The sequence below is a fragment of the Macrotis lagotis genome, chromosome 7 (genome assembly GCF_037893015.1).
Source record: "Macrotis lagotis isolate mMagLag1 chromosome 7, bilby.v1.9.chrom.fasta, whole genome shotgun sequence".
Classification (NCBI taxonomy): domain Eukaryota; kingdom Metazoa; phylum Chordata; class Mammalia; order Peramelemorphia; family Peramelidae; genus Macrotis; species Macrotis lagotis.
Genome location: NC_133664.1, coordinates 195,904,713 through 195,920,120, shown reverse-complemented (window position 1 = coordinate 195,920,120; position 15,408 = coordinate 195,904,713). Strand labels below are relative to the sequence as shown.

Sequence of the window (15,408 nt, the reverse complement as noted above, 5' to 3'; positions counted from 1 at the left end):
ACATTCATTTTTCTAACATTTTCCCCCTTAACCTAGGATAGCAAGTAATCTCATATAGGTTATATTTCCATATTAATTTCCACAATAGTAACACTGTGAAAGAAGAATCAGACCAAAAAGATGAAAACTGTGAGGAGGAAAAAGCAAAAAAAATTTAAAAGATGAAATAGTATGTTTTGATCTGCATTCAGATTCCATAGTTCTTTTTCTGGTTGTGGATGGCATTTTCCTTTCCAGATCTTTTAGAATTGTCTTTGATTGCTGTATTGCTGAGAAGAGTTAAATCTATTAAAGTTGATCCTCTCAGAATACAATATCTAAAACCAAGATTTCTCCCTCCCTCTCTTTCCCTTCCTCAAAATGACAAGCAGTCTGATAAAGGTCATACGCATGTAATCATGTTCTAGTCGGGTTATGAATGAAGAAACAAAACAAAAAGGAAAAACTATGGAAAAAACCCCATCAAAAAAAAAAACACAAAAAAGAGTGAAAATAGTAAGCTTTGATTTGAATTTAGACTCCACAGGTCTTTCTCTGGCTATGGATTGCATTTTATTGTCATGAGTCTTTGGAATTGTCTTGGATCTGTATTGCTGAGAAGCTAAATTTATCATAGTTGATCATCAGGCAATGTTCCTATTATTATGTACAGTGTTCTCCTGATTCTACTCACTTCACTCAGCATCAAATCATGTAAGTCTTTTCAGGTTTTTCTGAAATATTTGATCTCTTTTTACTGTCATAAAGAAAGAAAAGGCAATGTGATTTTATTTTTAAGTTGATTTGTAGAATATTATAGGGGAACATTATGTAAGATAAATAGTAGAAAAGATAGGGAAATGAATTTGAAAAGAGCCCAACATCACACTTAGTTATATCAGTTCATCTCAAGAGCTTTAAAAATGAACTGAAAGATGATAACAAGAGGAAAAATAGAACAAATCTATTAGTTTTCTTGAATAGGTTTCATCTTCTATAACAGAAGAATCACCACTCTGGATCAACACTTTAGTTTACAAGTTATTAAATGCAAGAAATATAAATGGTATTGCAAAAGATGAATATGGAAAATAATCAGAACACAGAGTCAGTGCTAGCGATGACAGTTTTAAAGAGTATTGAGGGATATCATATTTTTTGAGGACAGGAACATTTTCTTATTTATTTCTCTGCAGCAACCTAGTTCACAGCTAATGTAATCAAGGAGAAATGGGGGGAGGGTGGTGGTGGTGGTAGTGGTAGAGGTGGCTGTTGGTCAGACTGGCTAAATTTCCAACTCCTTGGTGGCTTGAGTGGCTTCAGTGTACAGCCAGATCAACCAAGGATCAAAGGATTACTTACAACCTTTCAAATTGTTACCTCTTAGTTCTCTTTCCTGACCAAATTGTTCTGAACAATTTCAAGGTCCAGAGAATAGTAGCTAAGAGGTTCTTGGAGTAGAGGGATTTAAGTTTCCACATTTCTAGATAAAAGAAAGGTTAGAAAAAAATTTAGATGATATTGGCAACAACTACAGCATAAAAAGATGATCATAAAGACATCAAAAACTGCTGAACCATATATCTATTTTCTTTTATTTTTACAATCTTTGATAGGCACTGTGACATAGAAGACAGAGAGAAGAAGACATGGGTTCCAATTTTGTCTATACTTCTTACTACCTATGGTCCCATATGTAATTCACATGCCTTTTCTAAGCAACTCTCCAGAACTTATCTAATAAGTTATAGACGGGATGTCACTTGTGTTAGTGTTTGATGTAGAAAATCTTTAAGAGAATGATCTGTATGGTATCAAGCATCAATATATCTGAAAAAAATAGACTTTCTCTTTCATAAATATTTTGACATTCAGACCTCATCTTCATAGTCACACAATTTATTGAAAGGAACAAATGCAATATTTCACTGTGTATTGTTTCTTAATTATGACAGCTTGTCTTACTATTTTTACTCACCTTTTCTTATTTACTTTGCCTTACCACTTTCCATCTTGAGTTCGTCTTTTTCTCATTCCTTTTCTTCATTCCATTGAGGTCTTCCTCATTTAGTCCTTTTTAACTTGTTACTTTAATCTTTTACTCATTTTTTTCTTTTTTCCCCTTTCTCAATAAAACCATAGAATTTTAGAATTGCAAGGGGACATGTGGTTATATAATCCAACCCCCAAAAGAACACCTAGTCACCAGACCTCTAAAGAGAGAGAACCTTCTGAACCAACCTATTGTATTTAGATATAGCTTCATTTTTTCCCTGAACTTTTCCCTTTATATTCAACCTGAATTTACCTCTCCTGAATTTCATCCATTGTTCTTAGTTATGTCCTTATGTCAAATGAACAAATCCAATCCCTATTGCACCTACAGCTTTTCTAGCTCTTAAAGGCAGCTATCTGATTCCCACCTTCAGAATAAGTAGTCCTAGTTCCTTCAAGCAATCCCCATGTATCATGAACTCAAGGCATAGTATTGGTCTGATTGTGATCCTCTGGACATTACCCAGGTAGGTGACACAGTGCGTGGAGCACTGACTTTGCAACCAGGAGGATAGGAGTATGAATCTAGCCTTAGAAACTTGACTCATACTAGCTAAATGACTTTGGGCAAGTCACTTAACCCTGGTTGCCTCTCCTCCAGACCATCTCCAGTTGTCCTGATCCATACCTGGCCACTGGACCCAAAAGACTCTGGAGGAGAAAGTGAGGTTGGTGACTTAGTACAGCAACCCCTCCCTCAAATCCAGTTCATGTGCCTGTCATGGCATCCTCTCTGATATCATAACTTCTTTGAAAATAAAGGGCAGATATTAGTTTCTTTCTTAATATATATAATGACTAGGACTAAACACTGCTAATTTCATGTCACTGGGCAAGTCACATTCCTACTTGCCTCAGTTTCCTCATCTGTAAAGTAATCAGGAGAAGAAAATGGCAAACTACTTCAGTACCTCTGCCAAGAAAATCCCAAAAAGGTCACAAAGAGTCAGACACAACTGAAAATGACAGACACTTCAACAGTAAACCTAAACACAACATCCAGATACATTCCAACTAGTGTAGAATACAATTGAATTATGGGCTTTATATTCTCACCAGCTCTGTCTCTTTTAATTCAAACTTCAAAAAGTGTTTTTTGAACATATTTCTATTGAGAGTATGTGTAGTATGCCCTGAAAATAAAATGATCTCAGTTTCTCTTTCCTAAATGCTTTCCTCTACACTTTCTAATATGGTTCCTAGATTATCTTGCAAGAATATACTTTCTTAGCATAATGCTCTCTCCATTTATGTTTTTACATTTGCCATTTCCTTTCTTTTTTTTTTTTTTGGTTTTTAACATTTTATTTGTTTTCCAATTTTGTACAATAGTAATATGTACCCATCATTTTTTGCAATGCTCTGAATTCTACAATTCCCCCCCTTCCCCCCCGAAGGCTGTCTGACAATCTCTACATTGTTTCCATGACATACATTGATGTAAATTGAATGTTATAAGAATAAACATAAGAATAAACATAGCCCCCCTCCCCCCCCAAGGAGATGGGAAACATCAAGAATAGAGAGAGAAAAAAATGTACTTTACTCTGTGTTCAGATTTCAATAGCTCTGTCTCTGGGGTGAGTTGCTTTTACTATCATAAGTCCACCAGAGAAGTTGCTTCAATATTTTCCCTTCACTTACTATTACTAGCTGTACATTCACTCTATTTCTCCCTACTCTCATTTGTTCTATTCTCTCTCTCTCTCTCTCCTTTCATCTTGGCCCTATCCAAAAGTGTATTGTATCTGAGTGCCCTCTTCCTTGATCTTCCCTCTCTTCTATCACCTATTCCTCCCTTCCCTCCCCCCATTCCCCCTCATCTTGTCCCATTCTTCCCATCCTTCTCCAGGGCAAGACAGATTTCCTCACTCTATTAAGTGTGCATGTCATTTCCTCCCTGAGCCATTTCTGATGAGAACAAAGGCTCACTCATTCTCCCTTGCCTTTCCCCCCTCCCCTCCATTGAAAAAGCTTTTTTTTTGACTCTCATGTGAAATCTCTCAGCTTCTTCTTCATCTCCTTTTCCTTCCTCCCAGTACTTTCCCCCATCACCCATTGACTCCATCCCTTTACCACATGATACCATTATATTCTGCTCCTTCCTATGTCTTGTCTGTATATGCTCCTTCTAACAGCTCTTATAAATGAGAAAGTTCATATGAATTATCAATATCTTCTTCCTGTGCAGGAATACAAACAGTTCAACATCATCAGGTTCCTCATAGTTAGTTCCTCTCTTCCACTCCATCTATGGTTCACCAGCATCCTGTACTTGGAGATCAAACTTTCTGTTCAGCTATGGTCATCTCATTAGGAAAGTTTGAAAATCCCCTGTTTCATTGAAAATGCATCTTTTTCCCTGAAAGAGGAGGGTCAGTTTTGCTGGGTAGTTGATTCTTGGTTGTAAACCAATATCTTTTGTCTTACGGAATCTCATATTCTAATCCCTATGAGCCCTTAATGTAGATGCTGCCAGATCCTATGTAATCCTGACTATGGAGCCTTGGTCGTTGAATTGTCTGTTTCTGGCAGCTTTTAGAATTTTCTCTTTGATTTGGGAGTTTTGAAATTGGCTATAATATTCCTGGAAGTTTTTCTTTTGGGATCCCTTTCAGGGGGTGACTGGCGAATTCTCTCAATTTCTATTTTACCCTCTGCTTCTAAGATCTCAGGGTAATTTTGCTGTTTTATTTCTTGAAAAATGAAGTCTAAAGTCTTCTGGTCCTGGCTTTCAGATAATCCAATAGTTTTCAAATTATTTCTTCTGGAAATGTTTTCAAGGTCAGTTGTTTTTTCAATGAGAGATTTCACATTTTCTTCTAATGTTTGGCTTTTTTTGGAAGAGTTTTATTTCTTTCTGCTTTCTTTCAAAGTCATCAGCTTCCTTCAGTTCCATTTTGCATTTGAAGGAGTTATTTTCTTCAGAGATCTTTTTTATCTCCTTTTCCAGCTGGCCAATTTTGCTTTTTAAGGCATTCTCCTCATTTGCCTTTTGTTTTGCTTTTTCCATTAGGTCTAAACTGGTTTTTAACATATTATTTTCTTCAGTATTTTTTTGTATATCTTTCACTAAGCTTTTGATTTGGTTTTCATGATTTTTCTGCATTGCTCTCATTTCTCCTCCTAATTTTTCCCCCACCTCCCTTAATTGCTTTTCAAAGTCTTTTTTTGAGCACATCCACAGTCTGAGCCCATTTTCTTTTTCTCTTGGAGGTTTTGGATATGGAAGCTTTGATTTTGTCATCATCTGAGTATGTATTTTGATCTTCCATAGGACTGAAGTAATTCTCTATGGTTAGATACTTCTTTTTTCTGTTGTTTACTCATTTCCTCAATCCAAGACTAATTTACAGCACTTCCAAGGCTTTGGGGTTGTTTTTTGGGGGAGAAACCCCACTGGGACCTTTATTCCTCCAAGATCTTATGCTCTCTAGCATGTGATTTGATATGTAGATGACCACAGCACTGCCCTCTGCCCTGGGGCTATAAGGAGGGATCCAGCTAGCTTAATATGGAAGCCCAAACTGTAATATCTGAGTGTAGGCAAACAGCAGGGTCCTACTCCAGGGACAGCTGAGAAATCTCTGCAGACTTCCCTTATGGTCTCTGGGGGTGCAGGCTGCTTTCTCCCAATTCTCACTGCAGATTCTATGGCCCTGGCTCCTTACTCCACACTCCCCCAGGTGCAGCAGAATTCTCTCATTGCCCCTTCAAGCTGTTGAGGGTGTTCTCTGGGCTGGGCTGGGCTGGGGTGTGCCCCACTCTTTTTCCAACCGCTGGTCCAGGTGAAGTACACCTTTTCCGTGGAACTTCTAAGTTTTCTTGGACTGCGAAAATGGATCACTCAGTCTTTCTGTGGGTTCTGGCCCTCTAAATTTTGGCTAGAACCATCATTTGTTTTTTGGGGGGTTTGGGGGTCGGAGTTGTCAGGTGTCATAGTTGTCAGGGAATGCTGCCTTCGCACTGTCTTGGCTCAGCCCCTCACTATTTCCTTTTAATAATATGCTAATCTAGTGACATTTCCTGGTTATGGGTCTGACCAAATGAGAATATATGTTGACTATTTTATAAACTTTATTTAATGTCATCATTATCATCCCATGATGACTTTATAAATTTGCCTCCTTGTAGTAGTAACTTTAGTTCATCTTCCTTGTTGCCTGTATTTTGAATATTTGTGACCTTTGGTTTTACTATTGACCCCATAGTGATACTTTGTTTTTTGGGCCTTATGGATATCTCAGTTGCTATTTTTCTTCCTACGTTTTATCTCCTCAGAATGGTCTATAGTTTCTTTCCATTTTCTTTTAAGTTTATAACATTTTATGTTTATATTTGTATGTCACCAAACAATTATATTCTTTCTTGCTTTTGTTAAGCACATTCAGTTCCTGGCCAGAACACCATCATTCTTATATTTTAAGCAGTCATTAAGAATTCTTAGGAATCTTTGGCATTGTTTTCTGGGTCCATCCTGGAAGTATATTTGTGCTAACACAAATCTCTAGATGTGACTAATGGCCTTACTTTCTGGCTAAAATAGGAAGTCACCAATTATCAGTATTTTATTCTTCTTCCTCTGGTTTACTGAATGATCCTTAACCAACAGTGCCTGTAGTTTAGCTTTATATTTTTCTTGGAGGACAAGTAACTGCTTTTTCCTTAGAGTATCTAATTTGTTTCACTTCAGAAAGAATTTCAAGCTCTTCCAAAAAAAAAAAAAGTAGTGCTTCTTATTTTATTCTTTCACTCTTTAAATGCTTGATGGAGATCATGGGGTCCTTTCTGCCCCCTTCAGATCTCCTTTTTCCCCTATTTTCTCCCTCCTCAGCTCTTCCGCCTCCCAATTGAAGTCCAACTTTTATTTTGTTTGTTTGTTTGTTTTAGAAACACTTCATTGTCCCAGATATTTTGGAATGTAGAAAGAAATTTTTCTAGTTTTTTCTCATTTGGAGGGAAGCTTTGGAATACTTATGTTTAAGTATGTGTGAATATACAGAGTTTTCACTTGGCCATGGCATATTTCATGCAAGCCACTCCAAAGTCTCTATATTCTCTCTTCTTATTGATAGTGAGATTCTTTTTCTCTTAATTTAAATTTTTGTGGGTATCTGGGTGATTATAACTTACCTCCTTTAGTAGGTTAACAACTTTTCTTATTCTTTTATCATCTCTCAACAATTTAAAAGACACACCCAATTTCTTTGTCCTTTTCTCATTAACATCTTACCTTGCCTTAACTTTTCTTACCTTCTCCTTCTTGAGTCTACACTTTTTTGAATCTTTTTTTATTTACATTTAGACTTGTCTCATATGGAACCCTCTTTCTCCTTTAGCTGGTTACTCCCAGCTTTTATGCAAGCTTTCCCTTTATTTCCCCCCTCCTTAAATTAATCTTTGGTCTTATTTGGAAGGTAAAGTTCTTGAAATATTTTCTTTGGGATCCTCTTCTGTCTATCCTATTCTTTTTTTTTCCCTTTAGAAGTAGAAATAGAAACTCAATGAAGCAAAAACCCATACTTGAGAGTTCCCCTAAGACATCTCTCATGCATTTGTTAATTTAACACTGCTCCTTGATAGCTACACAAACAGAAATGATTTTACTAAATGCAAAACAACAACTAACCATTGTTTAATACTTGCTATGCTGACCACTTTGCAAATATCTCATTGAATCCTAACATCCCTCGTAGGTAGGTACTATCATTATCCCAATTTTACAGTGGAAGAAACTGAGACAAAATTGCCCAGTCACAGCTAATAAGTTTCTGGTATGGGATTTTAACTCATGAAAATCAAGAAGGGGAGGGAACTGTCAATAGAGTCAAATGTTATGGGAAATTCTGGCTCCTTGAGGAAGGAAGTATTTTACATTTGTCTGTGTATTCCTAGCAGCTGGCCCAGGGTAGGTAGTTAATAAATACTTGTTGAATGAATAAATTTGGGTCCAGAGATGAAGACTAAGAACAGGCTTTTGCATTAGACAGTTAAGTGATCCTTGATGACCCTAGTTTCAGTAGACCTACATTATTTTCTCAGAATTTCTGGAAACAAAAGTCATATTGCCCAGTCAGTTAGCCAATAAATATTTTTTTCAGCACCACCGACTATGCCCAGGCACTCTGCTAAGAATTGGGTATGAAAAAAGAGGCAAAATACAAACTTTGCCCTCAAATAATTTACAATCTAACATTGAAAAGTGAGTTAGAGATTGAGAACCTGTGATTTCATTAGTGTGGGAAATGCTCAATGTGGAAACTCCTTGTCAAATGAAGATCAGCAAGTCAATTTTTTCTTAGAGAGTCATCTGTGACAGAGGGATTTAAACCCAATTCTTTTTTACCCCCAAATCCATTCTCTATATTATGCTGCCACCCATCCCGAAAAAATATACATTTTTTTCTTTATTTCTTCATTATTTAGTTACTGAATAAAATGATCTGATTTTACTTTAATTAGTGACACATCATTACAGAAACAGCTGTGAAATTGTGGAATATCATTTCCTTTTTTGACAGGATTAATAAATTAATGGATGAGGAGACTTTTGAATATAGTTAGCTTAGATCTTAGCAAAACTTTCAATAAAATCTCTCATGCTATTTTTGTGGAGAAAATGGAAGGATATGGGTTTGATATTAATGTAATCAGATGGGTTAAGAGGTGATTGAATGACTGAACTTGTTAATGGTTCAATAACAATAGGGTGAAAGGTCTCTAGTGAAATACCCCAGGGATCTGTGCTGGGTTCTGCACTATTTAATCTTTTTATTTTGCAGTTGGATAAAAGTACAAAAGACTATGCTCCTCAAATTCGCTAATGACCTAAATGTGGGAGGGATATCTAACACACAGAATCAGGATCCAAAAAGTCATTGTCAGACTAGGACATTGGACTGAATCTAATAAGATGAAATTTAATAATCATAAAGGTAAAAATCATATATTCAGATTTTAAAAAAACCCAAACTTCCTCAGCTTTATAAGATGGGAATAGTTAAGTAGCAGTTGTGATGAAACATATCTAGAAGTTTTAGTGGACTACAAGTTCCTTATGAGTTAAAAGTTTGACCTAGTAGCCCCCAAAACTAATACAGTTTCAGGCTACATTAAAGAGTCTAACTTCCAAGAGAAGAGGTGATAGTTCTACTAATGCTCTGCCCTCCTGTTTTCAGTTCTGGATACCCCACTTTAAAGAAAACACTGACAGATTAGGGAGTGTCCAGAGAAGGACAGTCAATATGGTGAAGGACCTTAAATCCATATGATATGAGAATTGATTGAAGTGGGAATGTTTATTTGGGAGATGAAGACTCAGTGTATATATGATCATATTTGAAAAGCTGATATGTGGATAAGGGCCTGGATTTCATTTTGGCCTCAGAAAGCAGAACCAAAAGCAATCAGTGGAAGTTGCGGATATAGGCTAGATGATAGGAAAAACTTCCTAATACTGAGTTGTCCAAAATATGGAACAAATTGTCTACAGATTAGTGGAATTCTCTTCATTGGAATTCTTCAAGTATGGCTAGATGACAATGATTTGAGTATTTATAATGGGAGTTCCTTTTGTCTACAGATTGGCCTAGATGATTTCTGAGGTCCCTTTCAACTTTCCAGTTCTCAAATAATGTGATTCTATGATTTACTAGTTAGGTTAATTTAGTTTACTCTTAAATTCATTATTTATAAACAGCAAACACTTTAAAAAAAATTTCTACCCCAGACTTGTGTATCTAATATAGTTGTCTGGAGTAGAATTTTATAAATGAAAGTCTAAATTTTTTTCACATTTACATGTATAATGAATACTTAAATCTATTGTAGAGTTTTTAAAAGAAAAATTTTTTTTATTTTTTGATATTTTTATCTTTGCAATGAATTTAAAGTTAATTTTCAAGAGATTAAACAGTTTGGTTTTTATCTGATTTAAAGTCATAGTTTTCTGATTAGCTTGAAATTTTTCTTTCTTTTTGTTTTAGGCTCTGATTTCATTAAGACCTCTACAGGAAAAGAAGCAGTAAATGCTACCTTTGCTGTAGCTATAGTGATGGTCCGTGCCATTAGAGACTTCTTTTGGAAAACTGGAAACAAGGTATCTTTATTGCAAGCAGATCTTTCTTCTAAGTAAAAATAATGTTGCTTATGATAGCAGTTATAGCCCCGATAACCATTTTAAAAAAATATACATACTGAAGACATGAACGACTCACCTTTATTGAGATAAATGTTTAATTTACCTTTTATTACAAAAGAATAAATTTGTGGTGCAAAAGTTCCATTAACAGAAAGTGAGTGTGAGTGGAGGTGTAAGTGTGTGTGACTGAGATGTAAACTGACTTTCTCTCCTTTTATTAACTGAAGACAATTTTATCACTGACAAGAGATTCCTAAATGGGTTCTTTAACGAACTAATTTTGCTGCTACACAGAGGCTTTCTGGCAAGGCATTGGCTAGTGAAAACAGGTTAATGCAGAAATTAAACTTCCTTGAGGAACGGAAAAAATTGCAGACTAACATTTATTGAATGATAAGCTGTGGTGGTGATATGAAAAGTATGCAATATAATGGGAAATAATCTTTTCCTGTCATTATTGAAGGACACACATAAATTGGTTTTTCTGTTGGGAAACCCCTGGTCCAGAAAAACTTATTACTTTTAATAATATGAGGTGAAGAGAAAATTCTTGAGGAGATGAACTTATTAAACAAAATAATGAAATACTGTGAAACAGCAGGGAAAAGGTAGCTAGGCGTTATATAGCTCTTGAATTAAATATCCATTTTTGCGTTTTATGGCAGTTGGATGTGCTCTCTGGAAGACTGTTAAGCTGAGGAGGGTATATGCTGGCCTTTGTCAACTTTTGAAAAATAATAATTTTGGGGAAAATATATGAAGTTAAAAGGGAAGAAAATGTTTGAGGTATTTTTAAATGTGCCTAGATTTTCCTTTTTGTATCAAGTTTCTTGTTAGCTGCAAATTATCTTAGGGGATTTTTTTTAACACACAAGTGGGGCGAATGCAGCATGCCTTAAAAATATTTTTACTTTCTCTTCTTGGGAAACCCTTTAAAACCAATCTTTACACTCTTTCAGAAAGGAAACTCTGAAAAAATCCTTTAATCCTTCGCCAATTGGCTGTGACAACTTTATATGTAGCTATTCAAGTTCATATATGGAGAAAGGCCCCTTTTTTAGTTTGGATGGTACTAGTCCTTTCATAGTTTTTTCCTGTTGAATAATTCCTTATCCTGTTATGTTGAGAAAAAACAATAGATGAAGTAAATATATCTATAAGAGATTTATTCTTCCCAGTATCAGGGCTCTTCCCATATACACACACACACACACACACACACACACAGTCATATTGTTTGACAGTGATCCCTTAGTTAATAAACTTTGGGAAAGGTTAGCCATGATACAAATATAGATCTTACCTTTGTTTCTTTAAACTAAGATATGGTGGAGCAAGATTAATCTTCTAGCATATATATATATATATATATATATATATATATATATATGTATATGTATATGTTAGAAACTGAATAGCTGGTCTTGTGAATGAATAAAATTGACTATTTAGGGCCCAATTCTGAATCTTGTGATTGTATTGATGATTTCTTTCTTTAGGTACTATGAACAAACTTCACTTAGGAAGATAGAAATGAAAGACAAATTACATTTATGTTTGCAAAATGAGCAACTCTCTGCAAGTCAGATAAAATCCCCTGGTAATAAGTTAATAACTAGATATTCTAATCTAATAGGGAAATAAAACCCAAACCAAATCCCAACAACCATTGATCTAGAAAATGAATGTTCTAATTCTAACTATGAGTTGAACTAGATTACCTCCGCTGTCCTTTCTGGCTCTAACATTCTAGATTGTAAAGTTGTATGTTAAGTGAGTGAAGCTGCCTGCCTCACCATCCATGCTATATGATCTTTTTGAAAAGTAAAATTTAATATTGTCTTCATTTCAGGTTTATGCTTTCTATATTGCTTCACTTTTAAAAGATGAAAGTTCTCTTTAATTGCAGTGTCCAAAAGGCTTACTGGACCTATATTGAACTAGATTGAAATTTTTTTGCAGGTATTTGTATATATGTTTGAATGTGTATATATATATATATATATATATACATATATATATATATATATATATATATATAAAACCACTTTTTGAGATCTTGAGGTTGCTTTTCAAAACCTTTGTGTCTGTGTTGTCATTGATAGTCTTTTTTATTAATGTTTTAGACAGAATTCATGACATAATGAAAAGAATTTTGTGTTACAAGAATTGTTTTCAACAGATCAACCAGCTTTTGAACCTAATTGAGTGAGCTTCAGGACAAGTTTATTAAGCCTCATTTTCTCATGTGAGGAATGGGGATAAGATTATAATAAAAATGCTTTACAAATTTAAAGCACTAAATATATGAGATATTCATCAGGATATCTATTTTCCATTGTTTAACCTTTATTTATTTATTTTTCTGTCTTTGAAGGAATAGGAAAGACCCTGAGTGGTATTCTTCCTTCTCTTTCTTCATTGTTGATTTGCTCTGCTTTATACTTCTCCAATGCCTTTATTGTACTTTGTAGTTTTCTGTGTTTGTGTTTTTACCCTTTATTAGATTCCATTCAGAAAGGATTCTTGGTAAGTGTTTGTGGGTTAGAATTAAATTGGTGCCAATGAATCAGCCTCTAGCTTTCTAAGGTTCTATGGACCAAAGATGTTTGAGAACCAGTCCTTAATTGTTTTTAAGCCATTCAAACTAACACATGGCCCTTTTCCTCTATTTATTTTTCAGATAGGTTTTAAACCAGCAGGAGGTATCCGTACCGCAAAGGATTCTCTTGCTTGGCTCTCACTTATTAAAGAGGAGCTTGGGAATGAATGGCTGAAACCAGAACTCTTTCGCATAGGAGCCAGCACTTTGCTTTTTGACATTGAGAGACAGGTGAGTTGCAGGAAGACCTTCACATCAGGGTATGACTCCCTCCAGCCCCTCTTCAATTAAGTCAGCATGGGTTTTTGAGAAACAAATTAAAAGTTGCATATCTCTCTGTGAATTACTTGCAAATTATAGTTTTCTCCAGAGAGGATTTAAAAGTCCAAAACTGGAAATGAAAATCCATCTGTTTCATTTTATTGTCAAATCCCTTTTGTGCCTTTCCTCATCTATCCCTGATGAGTCAGCGTAGTGTGGTGGAAAGAGCACTGGCTTTGAGGACAAAGGGCCTCTCTTCCAATCCCTGCTCTGTTCTGTAAATACCATTACATCATTTAACCTCTCTGGGCCTCAGTTTCCTCATTTCTAAAATGAAAGAATTGAGCTAGATAATTCCCAACCATTTCTATCCTTAATTCTATGATCCTTTACCTAAAATCTGTTGAGAGATAGATTAGATCAATAAAGTGTAAGAATTTTGTTAATCATATTTTGAATTAATTTAAATTTAAAAATTTCCTTCTAGATCTACCATCATGTAACTGGAAGATATGCTGCCCATCATGATCTTCCAATGGCTTAAATAAGTGACCAATGCCAGAAGAACTTTATGCAAGAACATCTTACTGTATGTGTACATACATATTTTATATATACATATATATGTATATATATATGAATTCTAAATAGTTGCTGAAACAGTCTGATTAAAAAAGAACTTGAGAAGTAGGTCAATGGCCACTTCTTTCTTTTTGGGGTTGTCTTTGTAATTAAATATAAAAATGAAGGACAAAATGTTATCTACTAGGGGCTCTTTTCTGAAGCCCAAAAGGCACATTTCTGATTTTCATAATGGTTGTAAAATCTGCAGTGTTAATCTTGAGTAAGCTTTCTCAAACTACTCTAAGTAATTTTTATGATAACTATGACAACATGCAAATTCTGTGAAAAATATAAAAAAAAGAAATGTTAAGCTCCCCCAGTAACACTTTGTAACAGGAGATTAATGTATGTCCTTGAACTACAACAGTAGCAAAATGAATTTGAAAAGTTACTGATTTGGTACTTATGCTTAGCCTGTGAAAATGTCAATTTTTGTGATTGTTTTTTTTAAAAAATTAATTGTACTAATGACTTTTCAAATACTGTTATTTGAAAAATTGAGTTACTGATTTTTAAATAAAAAAGATCTTGCTTTTAAAATTGTTTACAATTTTTTAAAATGATGATACATCATTTTAACTTATTAGTTAATTAACTGCCTAGAGATGTTTTAAGGATACTTTTTGGAATCTTCTTTATATTCCATGGAAGCATTTCTTAGAGAAAATCTCTTAGTACATTATTGAGTAAAAGTAGTTTATATGTAGATATTGAAGCTATTGGGCAGCTAGATGGTACAGTGGATAGAACAGTGGTCTTGGAGTCAGGAGAATTCTTCTTCCTAAGTTCAAATCTGGCCTCACACTTTACTAACCCTGTGACCTGGATAAGTTACTTAACCCTTTTGACTTCATTTCCCTCATATATAAAATGAGTTGGAAGAAGGAAATGCCAAACTACTCTAGTATCTTTACCAAGAAAACCAAATGGGATCCCAAAATGTCAGATTCCACTGGAAAACAAAGGAAAAAATAAAACTATTATATGCTAATGAATTGATCATATCCAGTTACTAGTTATTGGAGCCTGATACTCCATTTTACATATTCCTAAATCTTCATAGGCAAATAGGTTACACATTCGAGTGCTAGGTATGGAGTCAGGAAGACTTGAGTTCAAATCTACCTTCAGACACTTCCTAGCTGTGTGACCTTGGATAAGTTGTTCAACCTCTGTTTGCCACTGGAGAAGGAAATGGCATACCATTTCAGTATCTTTGTCAAGAAAAATCCATGGACAGAAGTTCATGGGATCATGAAGAGTTAGATATAACTGAAATGACTGAACAAAAACAACAAGCCTCACTTGTTTCCTTGTTTCCAGGATTTCAGCCCTGTTAATACTTATTAATGAAAAATCAACATTATTATCAGAAGCAGTTATTATGGGTGTTCTTTTAATTGCATGAGACATATATCTAGAGGACTTCCACTTTTGACAAACCAATGAAGAATTCCCCCACATAAAGGCATCCATTGTGAATATGATCCATAGTGGAAGCAAAGTGCATTTATCCTTTTCAGATGCTCTCTTAAAATGCTATTGCAGATTTCTACTTATAGTCCTAAACTTCTTTATCCTTTTGGGAGACATGATATACACTTATTCGGCTTCCTGTCCATCAAATGAAGGTACACCATAGCTATAATACCCACTATTATCACTACATGACAGGACCCAAGAAAGACTTATGAGTTAGTGATTATGGTTCTTGTTGGCACAGAGTGGCCCATATCTCCATGTCAAT

The 15,408-nt window shown here is 34.9% G+C and overlaps 1 protein-coding gene across 1 annotated transcript in view; it reads left to right on the top strand.

Moving 5' to 3' along the window:
• Positions 1 to 14,198, top strand: part of DERA (deoxyribose-phosphate aldolase) — a 125,154-nt gene extending 110,956 nt beyond the window's left edge. Inside the window, exons 7-9 of the mRNA XM_074194356.1 lie at positions 10,020 to 10,132; positions 12,858 to 13,007; positions 13,525 to 14,198. Of these exons, the coding sequence (XP_074050457.1) occupies positions 10,020 to 10,132; positions 12,858 to 13,007; positions 13,525 to 13,581 (320 nt within the window). The 3' untranslated portion in view covers positions 13,582 to 14,198. The remainder of the gene's footprint in view (positions 1 to 10,019; positions 10,133 to 12,857; positions 13,008 to 13,524) is intronic.
• The last annotated feature ends 1,210 nt before the right edge of the window (positions 14,199 to 15,408 follow it).